The 14,549-nt window shown below is 32.8% G+C and overlaps 1 protein-coding gene across 2 annotated transcripts; it reads right to left on the bottom strand.

Moving 5' to 3' along the window:
- Positions 1 to 3,453: 3,453 nt before the first annotated feature.
- Positions 3,454 to 10,137, bottom strand: LOC104889508 (dol-P-Glc:Glc(2)Man(9)GlcNAc(2)-PP-Dol alpha-1,2-glucosyltransferase). Of its 2 annotated transcripts, none has more exons than XM_010674745.4 (7): positions 9,882 to 10,137; positions 9,697 to 9,785; positions 8,376 to 8,709; positions 8,012 to 8,288; positions 5,038 to 5,380; positions 4,228 to 4,370; positions 3,454 to 3,877 (listed from the first exon to the last, which is right to left on the bottom strand). In XM_010674745.4, the coding sequence occupies exons 1-7, from the start codon at positions 9,969 to 9,971 to the stop codon at positions 3,618 to 3,620; spliced, it is 1,536 nt and encodes a 511-aa protein (XP_010673047.2). In that variant the 5' UTR covers positions 9,972 to 10,137; the 3' UTR covers positions 3,454 to 3,617. The 2 variants fall into 2 exon arrangements, with proteins under 2 accessions (XP_010673047.2, XP_010673048.2); XM_010674746.4 differs by having other exon boundaries at positions 8,376 to 8,668; positions 9,882 to 9,902.
- Between the last annotated feature and the right edge of the window lie 4,412 nt (positions 10,138 to 14,549).

Raw genomic sequence — 14,549 nt, 5'->3', positions numbered from 1 at the left:
GGATCAAATCATATACTATGCAATTTCTTAATTTTTTTTATTGTACATGGATTACATGAACTAAAACTCCCTAGGGAGAACGCCACGTGGCACAATTTCTTATTTTTGCACGCCTTTTAATATATTTGTATAGACTAGTATTTGGGCCCGGGCGTTGTCTCGGGTTGATATTGTGTTTCCGAACTTGATATTTTACAAATATAATAATATAATATGGATACTTAAAACATGATTAAAACTTGTTTGAGATAGTAATTGTGTCATGTATAATAGCACGAGGTCACAAGTTCAAATCTTATTGCAGGCTAATTTTATTTTTGTTAATTGACATGACTTATGTACACATTGGACAATTCTAATGGAGTAAAAGGTGTTACATCGCGTATATACATCGTCACGTACACTTTTAATATATTTGTATAGATTATATATAGATTACCAAAGCCATATACAGGAATTGCAATAAGCCAATAATCTTAAGTTCTTAATCAAACACTTCTAAAGAAAGTGTATAGACTACTAGTAGTAGTAAACTAGTAATATAGTAGTAGTATCTAGTTTGGTAGAATTCTGTTTTAGTATTTGTCCATTGGTCTAGTTCAGCCCAACATGGCTATATTGAGTGAGTACTGAGTGGGGCTGTTTTGTAGCCTCTTAAGCCTGAGCACCAATGGAGAAAGAGTCGAAGACAGCCACAGTGCCACTGCCCGACAACAAGCAAGGCTAAGGCTCTGTGCGAGCATATGATAACAGCAGATAAGCTTTTGCAGGTAAATTTATCTTCTCAAAGCAACACCACAAAAGAAGAAAGAATGAAAGATGGATAGTAAAAGTATCTAATTCTTTCGTACGAGAAAGCAAAATTTTGATTCTCAACTCCACCACCTTTTGTCCATCCTTTTCTACTAACAGTCCGTTTAGTAGTTGGTTATAAATGCTGGTAACAGTAATGAATTTATGTGTAAATTTATGAAGAATAATATCATTGTCCATTCCCATGGTAATGCTAATTTATCTTAAAGTGCCAACTTTTCTTCTTGAATTTTCATTCTCATCCAATATCATTTGTATGTGGTAATGACTAATGAGTGGTAATGAAAATTGCTTTCCCCTGGAGATAAAAGCACAAGTCTAGGGGTGAGATTGATTGTCTATGGAAAAAATGATTCCCCATGGAGATTTTAGGGGTGCTTCCCTAATAAAATTACACTTAAAATTCATCCCCATTGCCGCAATTTATTAACGACTACCACACGGACCGTAATAGTATGCTGCATGGCTGAATATGTGTAGAAATTATGTTCAATGTAGGTACAACCGTAGAAGCACATCCTTTGGGTCAGGTTTGATTCGTGTATTTTAGATTCAAGTCAATTGTATTCATCCCTATTATTAATTATACATATAGTTCACTATACTTATGGTAATTATTATATTTATTTAAAAAAAAGACTAAATAATGTATTTTATAATTCATCTAAATAAATATATTTTCATGAGTTGTAAAACTATATATTGTAAATAGATCTTATTTTGAAGCATATTACAAACACTCTCCAATAGTAAAAAAATTATAATGTTTTGAATTAGGTAGCAAAAGTTATATTTAATTACATAATATAATAGTTTAGGTTATTTGTTCAAAACGAAATACTAATTTCTCCCAATCCAAAACTTCTTTTATGTATTTAACTATACGTAGAACTCTACTTTTTAAAAATATTTACAATAAAAATTAATGACATGACAATCTTACGTGTCACTCTTTATTTCATAAGTTGTAGAGCTATATTGTAAATGGATCTTATTTCAAAGCATATTTCAAGCACAATCCAATGGTACAAAAATTATATTATTTTGAATTACGTAGCAAAAGTCATATACAATTTATATAATCTAATTATTAAGGGTCTGTTCTCTTCGGCATAAAACAGCTGGACTGAACTGTACTGATCTGAACTGATCTGATCTGAACTGAACTGAATTGAACTGAACTTGAGAGTAAAAGTATTGTCAAGAGCTGATCTGAACTGAACTGATCTGAACTGAACTGAACTGAATTGAATTGAACTGAACTGAAAATAAGCTGGGGAGAACAGGCCCTAAATTGTGCATTCAAAACCAAATGCTAATTTTCCCTTATCTACCACTTATTATACGTATTTAAATCTATGTAGAACTCTATTTTTAAAAAATTAAAAAATAAAAATACATTACATGACAATCCAAAGTGGCGTTCTCCATTTCATAAGTTATCGAACTATATTATAAATGGATCTTATTTCGATTGCTCTCCAACGGTATAAAAATCATAATATTCTGAATTACTTACCAAAAGTTATACACAATTTACCTAATTTGATAAATTAGGTTGTTGATTCAAAACATATATAATTTACATAATATAATAATTAGGTTGTTCATTCTATGTGAAACTCTATTTTTTTTTGAAAGCTAAAAATTAAAATTCAAGACATGACATTCCGACGTGGCAATCTCCAATTCATAAGTTATCGAACTATGTTGTAAATGGATCTTATTTCGAAACATATTTCGAGTGCTCTCCAACAGTAAAAATAAAAATCATAATATTCTGAAGTACGTAGCAAAAATTATACGCATAAACTGAAATAAAGATAAGTCCAAAAGAACAAAGCTTTCAGTATCTCTTTTTTTTTTTTTTTTGTGAGAAAGCAAAATTTTGATTCTCAACTCCACCAGAGACCACCACCTTTTGTCCATCCTTTTCCACTAATAGTGTGCTGAAGCTGAAAGGCTGAGTATGTGTAGAAACTATGTTCAATAGAGGTAGAAAACACGTCGTTTGGGTTAGGTTTGGTTTGTGTATTTTAGATTCAGCTCAGTTCTATTTATTTTTATTATCAATTACACTTATAATATGAATTATGACTGATTGTATCCATATACTTCCTCCGTTTCAAAATAGTTGCACCATTTAGCATTTGGTCACTATTCATGAACCAACTTTGACAAGCTTTTTCTCACCATTATATAAGAAAAAACATAGTGAAGTAGAATCTTGTTAAATTCGTATAAATACAAAGATTTCAAACATCAACTTTTTATAATTTTTACTTATACGTAACTAGAGATATTAACGTTTAAGAAAGCGTCTTGGCAAACGTGAAAAAGCAAACGATGCAACTAGTTTGAAACGGAGGAAGTAATTTATTATTACGATCAATATGGATAGGTCAATATCGGGTCATCTGAATTCACATATATTTCAAGCTTGGGTTTGAATCATTCAGAGTATGATATCCTGTAATTATTTAGTAGCTATTTACAAATTACAGAAGAAAAAAAAAAGGAAGCATCCGATCCTCATGTTTCTTGTCCCCCACCCTTTTTTATCCCTTTTCCCGGGTCAAGATATCCTATAATTATTAGTAGCTATTACAGACACAACAAGAATCCAATGGACAGGATCACCAACTCAAATGATCAAGTAAATATAGTGTTTCTGAAGAATCCAATAGTAACTAACTCACTCAAATTTAACAAGATAAATATGCACCTTTTTAGTTAACATTATACTATACAAGAAACTACCTTCTGAAATTTTCTTAGATTTTGTCTAGTGCTAAGTTGTTAACCTACCATATGAACCTTTGAACACCGGATTCATGGCTCCACTCGAATGGTCGAAACAAAAACATGTACATAGTGAAGCTGTTGACAGCTACATATAAAATTGCCATGAGAAACCACTTACTAGTCTCATTGATTCCACAATTAAGCATGAAGATGAAGAATGGTATCGTGTAATATCTAAACTCGACTAATGGGGTAGGCACGAGAGTTGCTGCACAAGCCAGGAAATAGGCCAACACCCAGATTCTGCTCCGAGTCTTTCCTGTTGACAGAATATAGAGGGCGTTTAGCATACCAACTATCCAGACCTTAAAAGTAGGGATTGAACCTATGTTACTTGGACTCCGCCTCATGTATATGTCCAAGTGTCTGACTCAGTTATTTTATAAGAAAATTCCATGATTTCGGCACGAAAAGGAGAGTCTAAGTGTCAAAAACCGATGTCAAAAAGTCGAAGTTTTGAAACAGGTACTTAAGGTAAGATGAAGAGTCCAAAAAACATAGGGTGAAAATTTTAAAGAAACTTTAATGGGGGAGAGGGGCAGGGGGAATGTTCCACCCCCTCCCTACATAGACTAACACAAAGCAATAATTGGTTGATTCATTACTGACCTAAAATGTGCAAGATCGATAGCCATGAATAGACATAAATCGGGACTAGAAAGTATTTCATAAAGCGATGCGCGTTGATGACCCTGCGCCAGATATAAAATGGATAGTGTCGATTGTCTGCCAAAAGATAAGGGTGTGCTATACTGCAAGCATTAAACCAAATTTTATCAGTTTTAAAGAAACATAGATATCAGTAAGTCGATTTAGTTTGATCACATAAATAATTATCAACCAATCAAGTAATAATATTAAGAGATCCTGAGTAATAAACTACATGAAGTGTGCAAATTACGATGACCTAATAAGAGAATGAGGAGGGCGTTGGTGACACATGAATACATGGTTGATTCTGTTATTATCAACACCATGGTGGCATTGGCAAGGTTGGGGGAGGGTGGTATTGGTTCCTGAATGCAGGATATGAATATATGGCATAAGATTTTAAATATTGTTAACTAGATATGTATGCAAACTTTGACACCATATGAGAAGTCACACAACCTCAAACACAAATAATATTACAGTAGAAAAAGACACAATGAACATGTTTGACCAAAAATAAATATAATTAGTTGGCCAAGAGTAATATTTAGTGTTTTATGCTATTTTAGATATATCTACAATGAAAATGAGATTGACACAGCAGATTGTTTCCATGAATTGACCACTTTAGTTATATACGAATGTTCAAGAGCTACTGGAAAGTTGATAGTATGAAAGTATCTGAATGCTAGGAAGCAAATAGAAGTATTGTAGAATGATTGATTAAAAAAAATTGCAAGAATATACAGACAAGTTTCCTCTGCTTACCTGAAAAAATGCACAGAAAGTAGACCAGCAGCAAAGATCGCAAATACTAGGGAAAAACTAAGTGGCCTAATCTTCCAGAACGATCGCAGCAGAGCAACAGCATGGCTTGAAGGGAAGTGGAATGGAGCACTAAAGAATGCAGAAACCATTGCAAAATACATTATCTGTGCAAAATGGGGGGACACAGCATGAGATTCCTTTGCACCAAGAACAACACTGCCATTCCAGTAAACAAAAGCAATGAAGGCTCCCAGAACCACGACAAAGGGGCTAAAAGAAACAACAAGCTCCCATTTTAGATGCCATGCTTGAACAATAAGATACTGAATCTCATCAAACATTCCTGCAAATAAATCAGCACAAGAGATGTTAACATTTTCCAAGCACTTACTATCTTCGCCTTAAAATATTAGGCCACCTACTAATTTATATTGTCCCCCAATAATAGGCTACTTGCTAATTTTATTAACTTATATTTAAGCTTTCCCATGATGAAACCCTCATTATAATTCTAGAATTCGTTTTCAACGGTCATCAGAATTTGTAAAATTTGAAGGACATTGCTATGGTGGAGATGTAGAAAGACAGAACTTGAAACATAATTTAGACCATCCAGACCCCACCTACAACGACATTCCTACCTGTTGGTGGTAGTGTTGATCATTGATGAGCAGCTGCATATGTGAATTATCACATATTATAAAGAATTTACTTGATTAACTCATTACTTAGTAAAATGCCGAAAAGTTTGGTTTTAGAGAAGATTAAACATGATGATAAATTCTTTAAATTGATAAGGTATTTTCTATCTATTTGCCCCATAACCTTCATGTAATTGTCTGACCTAACAATCTTTGTCCTTATTATCCAAAATTCCTCAAATCCTCACCACCAATTCTCCAACCTGGGCAACCTCCTCTTTCTCTCCTGTTCCTCCCTAAACTTTTGTCAGAAGTTCCCTCCCCAGCTATTTATTCACCTCTTCATGCTCCAACCATGAGGCCCAAGTGCCGAACCACCAGACAACACCTTACCTAGAAATCAGTATCCTAATAAGTAAACGAAATTAGAAAATGGAAGGAACATATAGAAGTAAAGCTTTCTACATCCCTCTACCCAATGTTAATGGTGGCAGCCAGCAAAGGAGACAATCCAGACAGGATACTACATTTGATCTATTATAGAATGCGAAGAAAACTTATATGTAGAGAGGATAAGATCTATAAGCCTATATATACAGCTGGTGAGCAGATAAGAGCAACTCCAATGGTGAACATTAGGAACTTGCTAGCAAATAAATAAAAAGTTAAGCAATTAGCCCAACCATTGGAGTGAGTAGCTGAAATTTCATTTGCTAGCCAATGTAGCTTAACTAAGCCAATTTGCTTGAGCTAAAGTTGTGGGCCCATTTGGAAATTTTGGTGAACAATTTATATATTCTTCTCTAAAAACAAACTATCTTACTTCAAGTGGGACCTACTGAAACAACAAGTATATTGGCTAACAATTGTAGGAGATTTGGCTTAAAGTTGAGTTAGCTAGAAAAATCTATGTGGCACTCTAAGCCAGTTTCTATTTTGCTCTACCATTGGAGTTGCTCTAATGGTCAGCCATGAGTTCATTGGAAAGAAGTCATTGGGAATCTAAGTATTAAAGGGAGGTGGAAGGCAGACAAAGCGATGGAAGAGAGAGGGGGAGGGATGCTGACAAAAGATAAAGAGTTAAAGGCTTGGCCCTGGTAAGCCACATTCTCATTGCTCCCTCAGGATTAAACTAGGCTATAAAGTATTGAAGGCTCAAATGAGAAGTTACAATGTATTCTTAGCTACACCATCTGAAAATGAATGTAGGTCAGGCTATCAACACCTCAATCAGTTTCAATCCACTTGAGCATGCAAAGTATGTATACATAATAATGATGAGACATAAAATAAGGAAGGTGGAGAGGTTCAAGATGACAGACACCCAAAAACATTTTGAGTAAAATATGTAAAAACTATACACAGCTTAGGAAAAAAAAATTACACTTTCATAATAAACAGATCTTATGCAAACAGAAGCGTCTTCATTAAATAGTAATAGGAAATAGAAGGAACAAGCAATTTACAACATCTAGCGAAACAAATACGCAACTCTGCATCCTTATATTTATGCAGTGTCTATATTTTTCTCAAATAACACAAGAGACAGCCTCAAATAAAATCCACAATAAAAGCTGCTTTTTGAAATACTAAGCTGGAATTTAAGCAATTCTTGCCAGTCAAAATGATGTCTCAATCATTAGATGCAGAACAGCTTCCAATATACAATCTCAATCTTGCATAAGATTAAACAAATAAACTAGTTGGCGAATAGTGGCAAAATATTTCCCAGTTCTAGACTTTAGAAGCCGACGCGGAAGGTGTATCCTTGAGTGCCGTGTGATTGAGTTGTAATTAAGGAAAGTTTTGCACATGTTTCCTTAAGTTTATGTTTCCTTAAGTTCTAGCTAGATTCTAGGCTTGAATTAAAGGGGAAAGCTTTCCTAAAATACTAAGTGTAAATCGTGGCATGTTCTGTGCTTGGGGAGTAAGGCTTTCTTGCTTCTTCTATTATAAATAATGGCGCCTAACCTACAGCAAGGGTTAGAGTGAGTTTTACATAAAAATTGTGTTAAGTTTATGAATCTTTCATGAACCTTGATTCGTCCATTAATTAGATTTTCAGGAGTGTTAATCTTGTTAATGTTAAACAACTTAATTCCAGGAGTGGTTTGAGTGTGTTTGAATTCTTGTTGAGTGTTCAAGAGTGATCATTCATCAAAGAAATATCCTTGTTACTTGTTACTAATTTCGGATTCTTCATTGTGTTTGTTCAAGTTGGAGTTTTCTCTTGAGTGTGTAACTATTCTAGTTAAGCATTCATATCAGAAGCAGCCCTCAATATAAAACGGAAGTATGTAGACAGTAAAGTGTGAACAGAAATTAATGCAGACCTGAAAGATGAGATCTTGAAAGAGCGACTTCATAGCCACCAGTAACTGCAGAGCTGGGAGCATCTAGTGTGCCCTTCATCTTTCGCCTTCGAACTCCTGGTTTTGCTGCAAAATCATCTTTAGGAATTACCCTGTCCTTTTCATCAACAGAAATACTAGATTTCTGAACACCCAAACTTTGTCTATCTATCAGGAACATATCAATTACACCATCACATGCAACAAAAAGCATCCATATAATATTGGTTTGCCGAATGCATACAGCCAATGCCCCCAGCTGCAAGAATCAGATTAAACAAGGTAATTATTAGTCTACTTCAGTGAACATTATAAAAATATTAGAAATAAACTACATTGTCCCTACCAAAGCACTCAAAAAATAATTCTTCTTCAGGGATGCCAGGTACATAGCAAGGAACACAGTGAGTGATGCCACATCAGTGTAATAAAGATAAGTGAAGAACCAATGAAGAGGATATAATGAAAGAATAATAGTGTAAAATGTTGCTTTTCTTCTGTCAAGTGCTGGTCTTAACTGTGTGAAGATCTCATATATAAGAATACTGCATACAACAGCTAATACGCCGTTGACAGAGCGAAGGATTGCATTAGAGCATAGATCTGAAAAAGATGAGATCCACTGCAACAAAAGCATGCCTGGAAACAAAGAAGCAACATGTGCAAGTGAAAGACAGTACCTGCAAAGGTTTTGAATTACAAAATCAACTCCAACTTTCAATCTATCTTACACTTGGACTCATCATTGTTGGTGTTTCTTACTTAATATGTAGAAATGGGATAAATTTTAGCTAGACAGATTAAGGGTGGCTTTGTTTATGCAGAAGACATCACTAATCACATCAAGTAAGGTAGAATCACTTCAAACCCCCCCCCCCAAGGACAATCTGTCTGCCTAAAGTTTCGTAAGGGTTTGATCGCTCCCATATCTCATCGGAGCACCAAGTGGTTAATGTTACAATTCATGAAAAACGAACTCATGGCACCAAAGTAGGTGGCGACTTACATAAACCAATACGGTAGAATCACTTCAAAAAGCCCCCCCAAGGACAATCTATCTGCCTAAAGTTTCGTAAGGATTTGATCCCTCCATATCTCATTGGAGCACCAAGTGGTTAATGTTACAATTCATGAAAAACGAACTCATGGTACCAAAGTAGGTGGAGACTTTCATAAACCAATACATCAATAGAAGAAAATCATATACTCTCCTTCATTACTGGAATTTAGCAATTAGCACAACCCTCCAAGATTCTAGCACCTCGAATACTTTGGGCAAAAACACCAAGACAAGAAATCCACTATAAGGTCATTGCTTCTCGAATCACATCCATGAGAAAAACCCTTCTTATAGAAACTAAAATCATTTGGTATATCACAATTAACAATATCAACCATTCTTCCTTGATTCACAATCCAATTTCTCAATCAATACAACAACTTCAAGTTCTAGCATCTCAACAATTAGATTAAAACCAAAAAAAAATCAATCACTTGGTAAATCAAAACACACCTGTTACAACTAACCAACATCATTTTCATAATCAAATTAAAGCAACCCAAGTTAAGAACATATCTTCAAGAATTACAAAATTCAAAAAACAACTAAAATCAAACAACAAAAAATGAAATACACTATGAAAATTCAAGTGAAAAAATTCACATACAAGCCAGGAGGAGTAGTAATCATGGGATCCCAACTCTTAAAATTAGCTTTGCAATATTGTTGAGCTTGTGGGATGTGGAATATTTCATCCTGTCACATTAAAGGCCAAATCTTTCATCAAAATCATACTTCTTTTTGTGCAAAGAAAGATAAAAAAATAGAGGAAAGATAAAATTTTGAATTTACCATGTAAGAATCTGGGACAATGCTATTGACAAGAATCGAAATGGGGATCACCCACAAAGTAACAATTAAAGCAACTGCTGTTTTTGCCATGACTTCTCTTCACATTAACCCTCTTCTCTGCAAATCTGCAATTTTCCCACGAAGAAGAAGAAGAAGGAGAAGGAATTGGGTGGGCTTTGGTTCAAATGGGTGGGAGTATGCTTAGAGATATAGGCTCAAGTTGGAAAGCCCAATTACAAAGAAAATGGGTTCACCTCTTCTTTTCTGAAGTCATCCAAGAGAGTCTAGAGACATAAACTTAATTTTGGATATCTATATGGACTATAAAGTATTAGTATTTCTTTCGATTTTTATTAGTTTATCTACTTTTTCGGGCGCATATTTTTAGGATGAATATGTATGTAATATATGGGTCATAGAAGCAAAGTTAAAGTATTTATTTTTCGCATATTGTATTACAATTAATGTTGTGTGGCAAGAGTAAGAAATTTTTTTATTGTGAAGCTAATAATATAAAATTTGTATGACCATTTTAAAAACAAATTGAAAATAATAAGGAGTTAGATTAATAAATGACAACCCAAAAAGAAAATGGGATAAACTAGAACAGCATAAAGACAAATCTGATTGTGTATCAACCATATTCTGAATGTTTTTAGTCGAGTCCATAAAAGTCTGGCGAGCCAACTCTAGCCCAATCGATAGCCCGAAGTTAAACCTCCTATCGGGGCCTCAAACATATGGCTGAGATGAGAATTTAAGATATTTTTTCATTAACAAAAATTTGATTTTGTCACTCATAATGTTACTCCTTCTGTTTCTTTTTGTTCTTCCTATTTATACTTTTACGTTTGTCAATGCATGTCTATGATCTTGACTATCTTTCATTGTGTATTTGTAAAAATTATAATGATTAAATATTAATAAAGTACTCATTGAGACAAATCAAACAATACTACATATGACTATATTTTTTTTATCATATGTTGAAAAATAATTTAGAAGATTCTCTTCAACTGTCGAGATTCCAAATAGGAAGAACAAAAGAGGACGGAGGGAGTAGCTTAGAAGGAATCCTCGCACTTTCAAGTTATTAATTAGAACTAGTATTTAGGCCCGGGCGATGCCCCGGATTTTCTCTTTGCTACAATTTATTAGTAGTTAATAAGTATTCTTATTTAAAACAGTCATCTTATTCATTATATGTATTTCAAACGTTTTCCATTCATATGTCATCATTAATTTTGATTACAAACTCAATAATGGTATGGTGGAGTAATGGTTGGATTTCTTATTTTCATACTTGAGGTTATGGGTTCGAATATTTACGTAAACAATTATTCTTCTTTTTTTTACTATATGAGAAAGACGTGGATATAATGTTATTGGATGAGGGAGGGTGACACGTGGCACATATACGTTCTTAGGAACGCCTTTTAATATATTAGTATAGATTTCCAATAATTTAGGGTCTCTTTGGAAAAATACTCTAAGGGTCTGTTCTCCCCCAACTTATTTTCAGTTCAGTTAAGTTGTAATCATTTCAGTTGCGTTCAGTTCAGAGCGATTCTGTTCGGTCATTTAATTCTCTGATAATAAAACATCAATGATAATTATTATTATTATCATTATTATTATTCCTACTATTGCTATTACTATTATAAATATTAATATCATGATTACAATTACAATTATTATTATTATTATATTATTATTATTGTAATAATTACTCCTATTAATCTTGATTTGAATATTATTTTTATTAAAAATAATAATGATATTATTATTTTAATATTACTAATTATTATTTTGCTAATACTTTTTTTTCTATATGATTCAGCTAATTATATTGAATTGATAATTCAAGCCTAAGAAGTACACATTTCAATAATATTTGTCATTGTTCGAATTAAAGCACAAACTTTTTAAAAGATGACAACACTAATACTATTAGTAATAACAAGAATAATACTTGTCATTGTTGAAATGAAAAAAAAATATATGTTTTGATAGTTGAATTACTAGGCAAAATGATAATACTATCGAACATTAACTAATTTTCATAATTGGTTAATTCTTCTTCTTCTTTTCCAAAATTTATTATTATTATTTAATAATTTATTAAAATAATTTATTATTTTATTCAATAACTTATTATTATTATTATTAATAAATCATTATTATGAATATATTATTAATTAAATAATATTATATTATATTGTTACTACTACTATTAGTTACAATTTTATTTAGTTCAGTTGTTTCATACCGAAAAGAATATATCCTGAGTTTGGAGATACCATATATAATTTATTCTAGTATGTTTACTTAATATTAGAATTTGTGTATTCGATAATTACCAAATGATTCTTAGATGCTACTGATACCCTTATAAAAATACTAAAATAATCTTGTTCATCAAGTCCACAATTAAACTCAATTAGAAAGAATAAAATTTCTCATTCTTTTGTAATTAATTTCAGTACTGCTAAATTTAATTCAGCTTAATTCATTTCAATACTATTTCTATAATTAATTTTGTTGTTATTAAAACACTATTACTAGAACATTGTTTTTCATATTATTATTATTGTTGTTATTATTGTGTTTATTATTATTATTATTATTATTATTACTATTATTTTTCATTATGTTTAGCTTTTTATCTATTCTATTCTATTCAGGATGCGTTCTCTTCATCTAAATAACCCTGAACTGACTTGTCAAAACTAAAATAAACTGAATTAAATCGAAATGAACTTATTGGACCTGATTCAACTTATTGGACCTAATTGAATTTGATTGAAACTTATTAGACTTGTTTGAAACTTATTGTCCTAATTGGACCTGATTAAAACTTATCTGAATTGAACTGAACTGATTAGACTTGAAACTTAATTTATTAATATAAAGAGAACGTACCTTCAATTTGGTTTAAGATAGCTAAGCTCAATTCACTCCAGTTCAAATACTTCAATTTACTCCCTCCGTTTCATTTTAATTGTTATACTTTGACATTTTTCACTCACAAATTGCATTTTGACCTTCGTTTGTGATTTATACGTGAATAAAAACATAGTCATGTGAGATCTTGTTAGATTCGTCTTAATATGTACTCCCTCCGTCCCTATTTAGTTGCTACATTTTGACCGTAGGCACTATTCACGTCATAACTTTGACCATCTTTTACTCCATATACAGAAGAAAAAACATAGTCATGTTGGATTTTGTTTGATTTGTCCCAATTTGTATTTTTCAAATATATAATTTTTATAATTTTTTCATATATGTAACTCACGATATTGGTGTTTGAAGTTGCATCTCGTAAACTGTGAAAAAGCAAATGTAGCAACTAAATTGGGACGGAGGAAGTATTTATTAATATATACTTTTTTATAATTTTTACAAATACAAAACTAGAGATATTACAGATATATATCATCAAAGTTTTGCATTAGCATGCGTGAAAAATGTAAGTATAACAATTTAAATGAAACGGAAGGAGTAATAAATTATACTTCCTCCGTTTTTTTTAGATGTTACACTTTCTATTTTAGGAAATTTTGAATTAGATGTTACACTTTTATTTTGGGTAATAATTTCTCTCTATCTCTCTTCTATCACATGTTCACATGGGACCCTTTTTTTTTCATTCTCTCTATCTCTCTCCTCTCTAAAAATTACTTAGGAGTCCGTGATTTGAAAAGTGTAACATCTAAAAAAACGGAGGAAGTAATTCGTTCTCGAAGCGAGTAGTGGACTAGTGGGCAGTAGGTGGGGGCCGGGAGGGGGAATAATGATTGGCGTGGGGAACAAGTATAAGCAAGAAAGAGCACGCTATGCAGACGGAAGAACGGCGTAGTAGGGAACACACACATCTCCCCATCCTGAGTCCTGACACACCCACCACTCCCTACTAGTCCTTCCTTACCCATTAGTCTTCACTTCATTTCTTTCTCCTTCATACTCAATTACTCATACTACTATACTAGTACTGCATCATCCACGCACCTACCTATGTTATATGTACCTAGCTTTTGTATTGCAAATGCCAAACTCCAATACTCTCACTGTATGTTCTATCTCACACACATGAACATGAACATGAACATGAACATGAACATCCGAGGAGTAATGTAGAATAGAAGTAGAACAGAAAACAATAAGTCAATAACCAAAAACAAAATCATTCTCATGGAGTAGTAGGAAGTATATGAATAGGACGAATATATGTCAATATGTGTCGGCTCCTTTGACGTTGATAATTACATCTCATTGCCTTTTTCTGCCTGTTTTGCCTCCCCTTATTTCACGCTTTCACCTTCTCTTCCCAAGTCCCCACTCCACCCCCCCACTTTCCTTTCTTACATCTGTCCCTTTTTTTGTCTTCTGCTTTTCTATTCCTTCCTTCCCTTTTTTCCCCCACTTCACTCCCCCCAAGGTGTGATGAATCCATTGAAGATATGAAGCACTTAGGCTATGTTCAGTTCACCTTATTTTTGCTTATTTCAGATCTAATCAGATCAGATCAGATCAGAAAAAATAAGTTCAGATCAGTTCAGATCATGCTTATATTTAAAAATCATTATATCTTTCATTACATATTAGTAAAAAATATAATAATTGAATATTAATAAAGTACTCATTGAGACGAATCAAACAAGACCC

The sequence above is a fragment of the Beta vulgaris genome, chromosome 3 (assembly GCF_026745355.1).
Source record: "Beta vulgaris subsp. vulgaris cultivar EL10 chromosome 3, EL10.2, whole genome shotgun sequence".
In the NCBI taxonomy this organism is placed as follows: Eukaryota; Viridiplantae; Streptophyta; class Magnoliopsida; order Caryophyllales; family Amaranthaceae; genus Beta; species Beta vulgaris.
The sequence above is the reverse complement of the archived record's forward strand: the minus strand, read 5'-3'. Positions and strand labels throughout refer to the sequence as shown.

What these genes read in the sequence shown, in the direction of transcription:
- LOC104889508 (XM_010674745.4), bottom strand. Translation starts at nt 9,971, where the DNA reads ATGGCAAAAACAGCAGTTGCTTTAATTGTTACTTTGTGGGTGATCCCC. An exon ending in TTCAAGATCTCATCTTTCAG is followed by an intron (nt 5,381 to 8,011) that starts GTCTGCATTAAT and finishes ATTTATTTGCAG; the next exon opens with GAATGTTTGATGAGATTCAG. An exon ending in CTTTCTGTGCATTTTTTCAG is followed by an intron (nt 4,371 to 5,037) that starts GTAAGCAGAGGA and finishes TAATGCTTGCAG; the next exon opens with TATAGCACACCCTTATCTTT.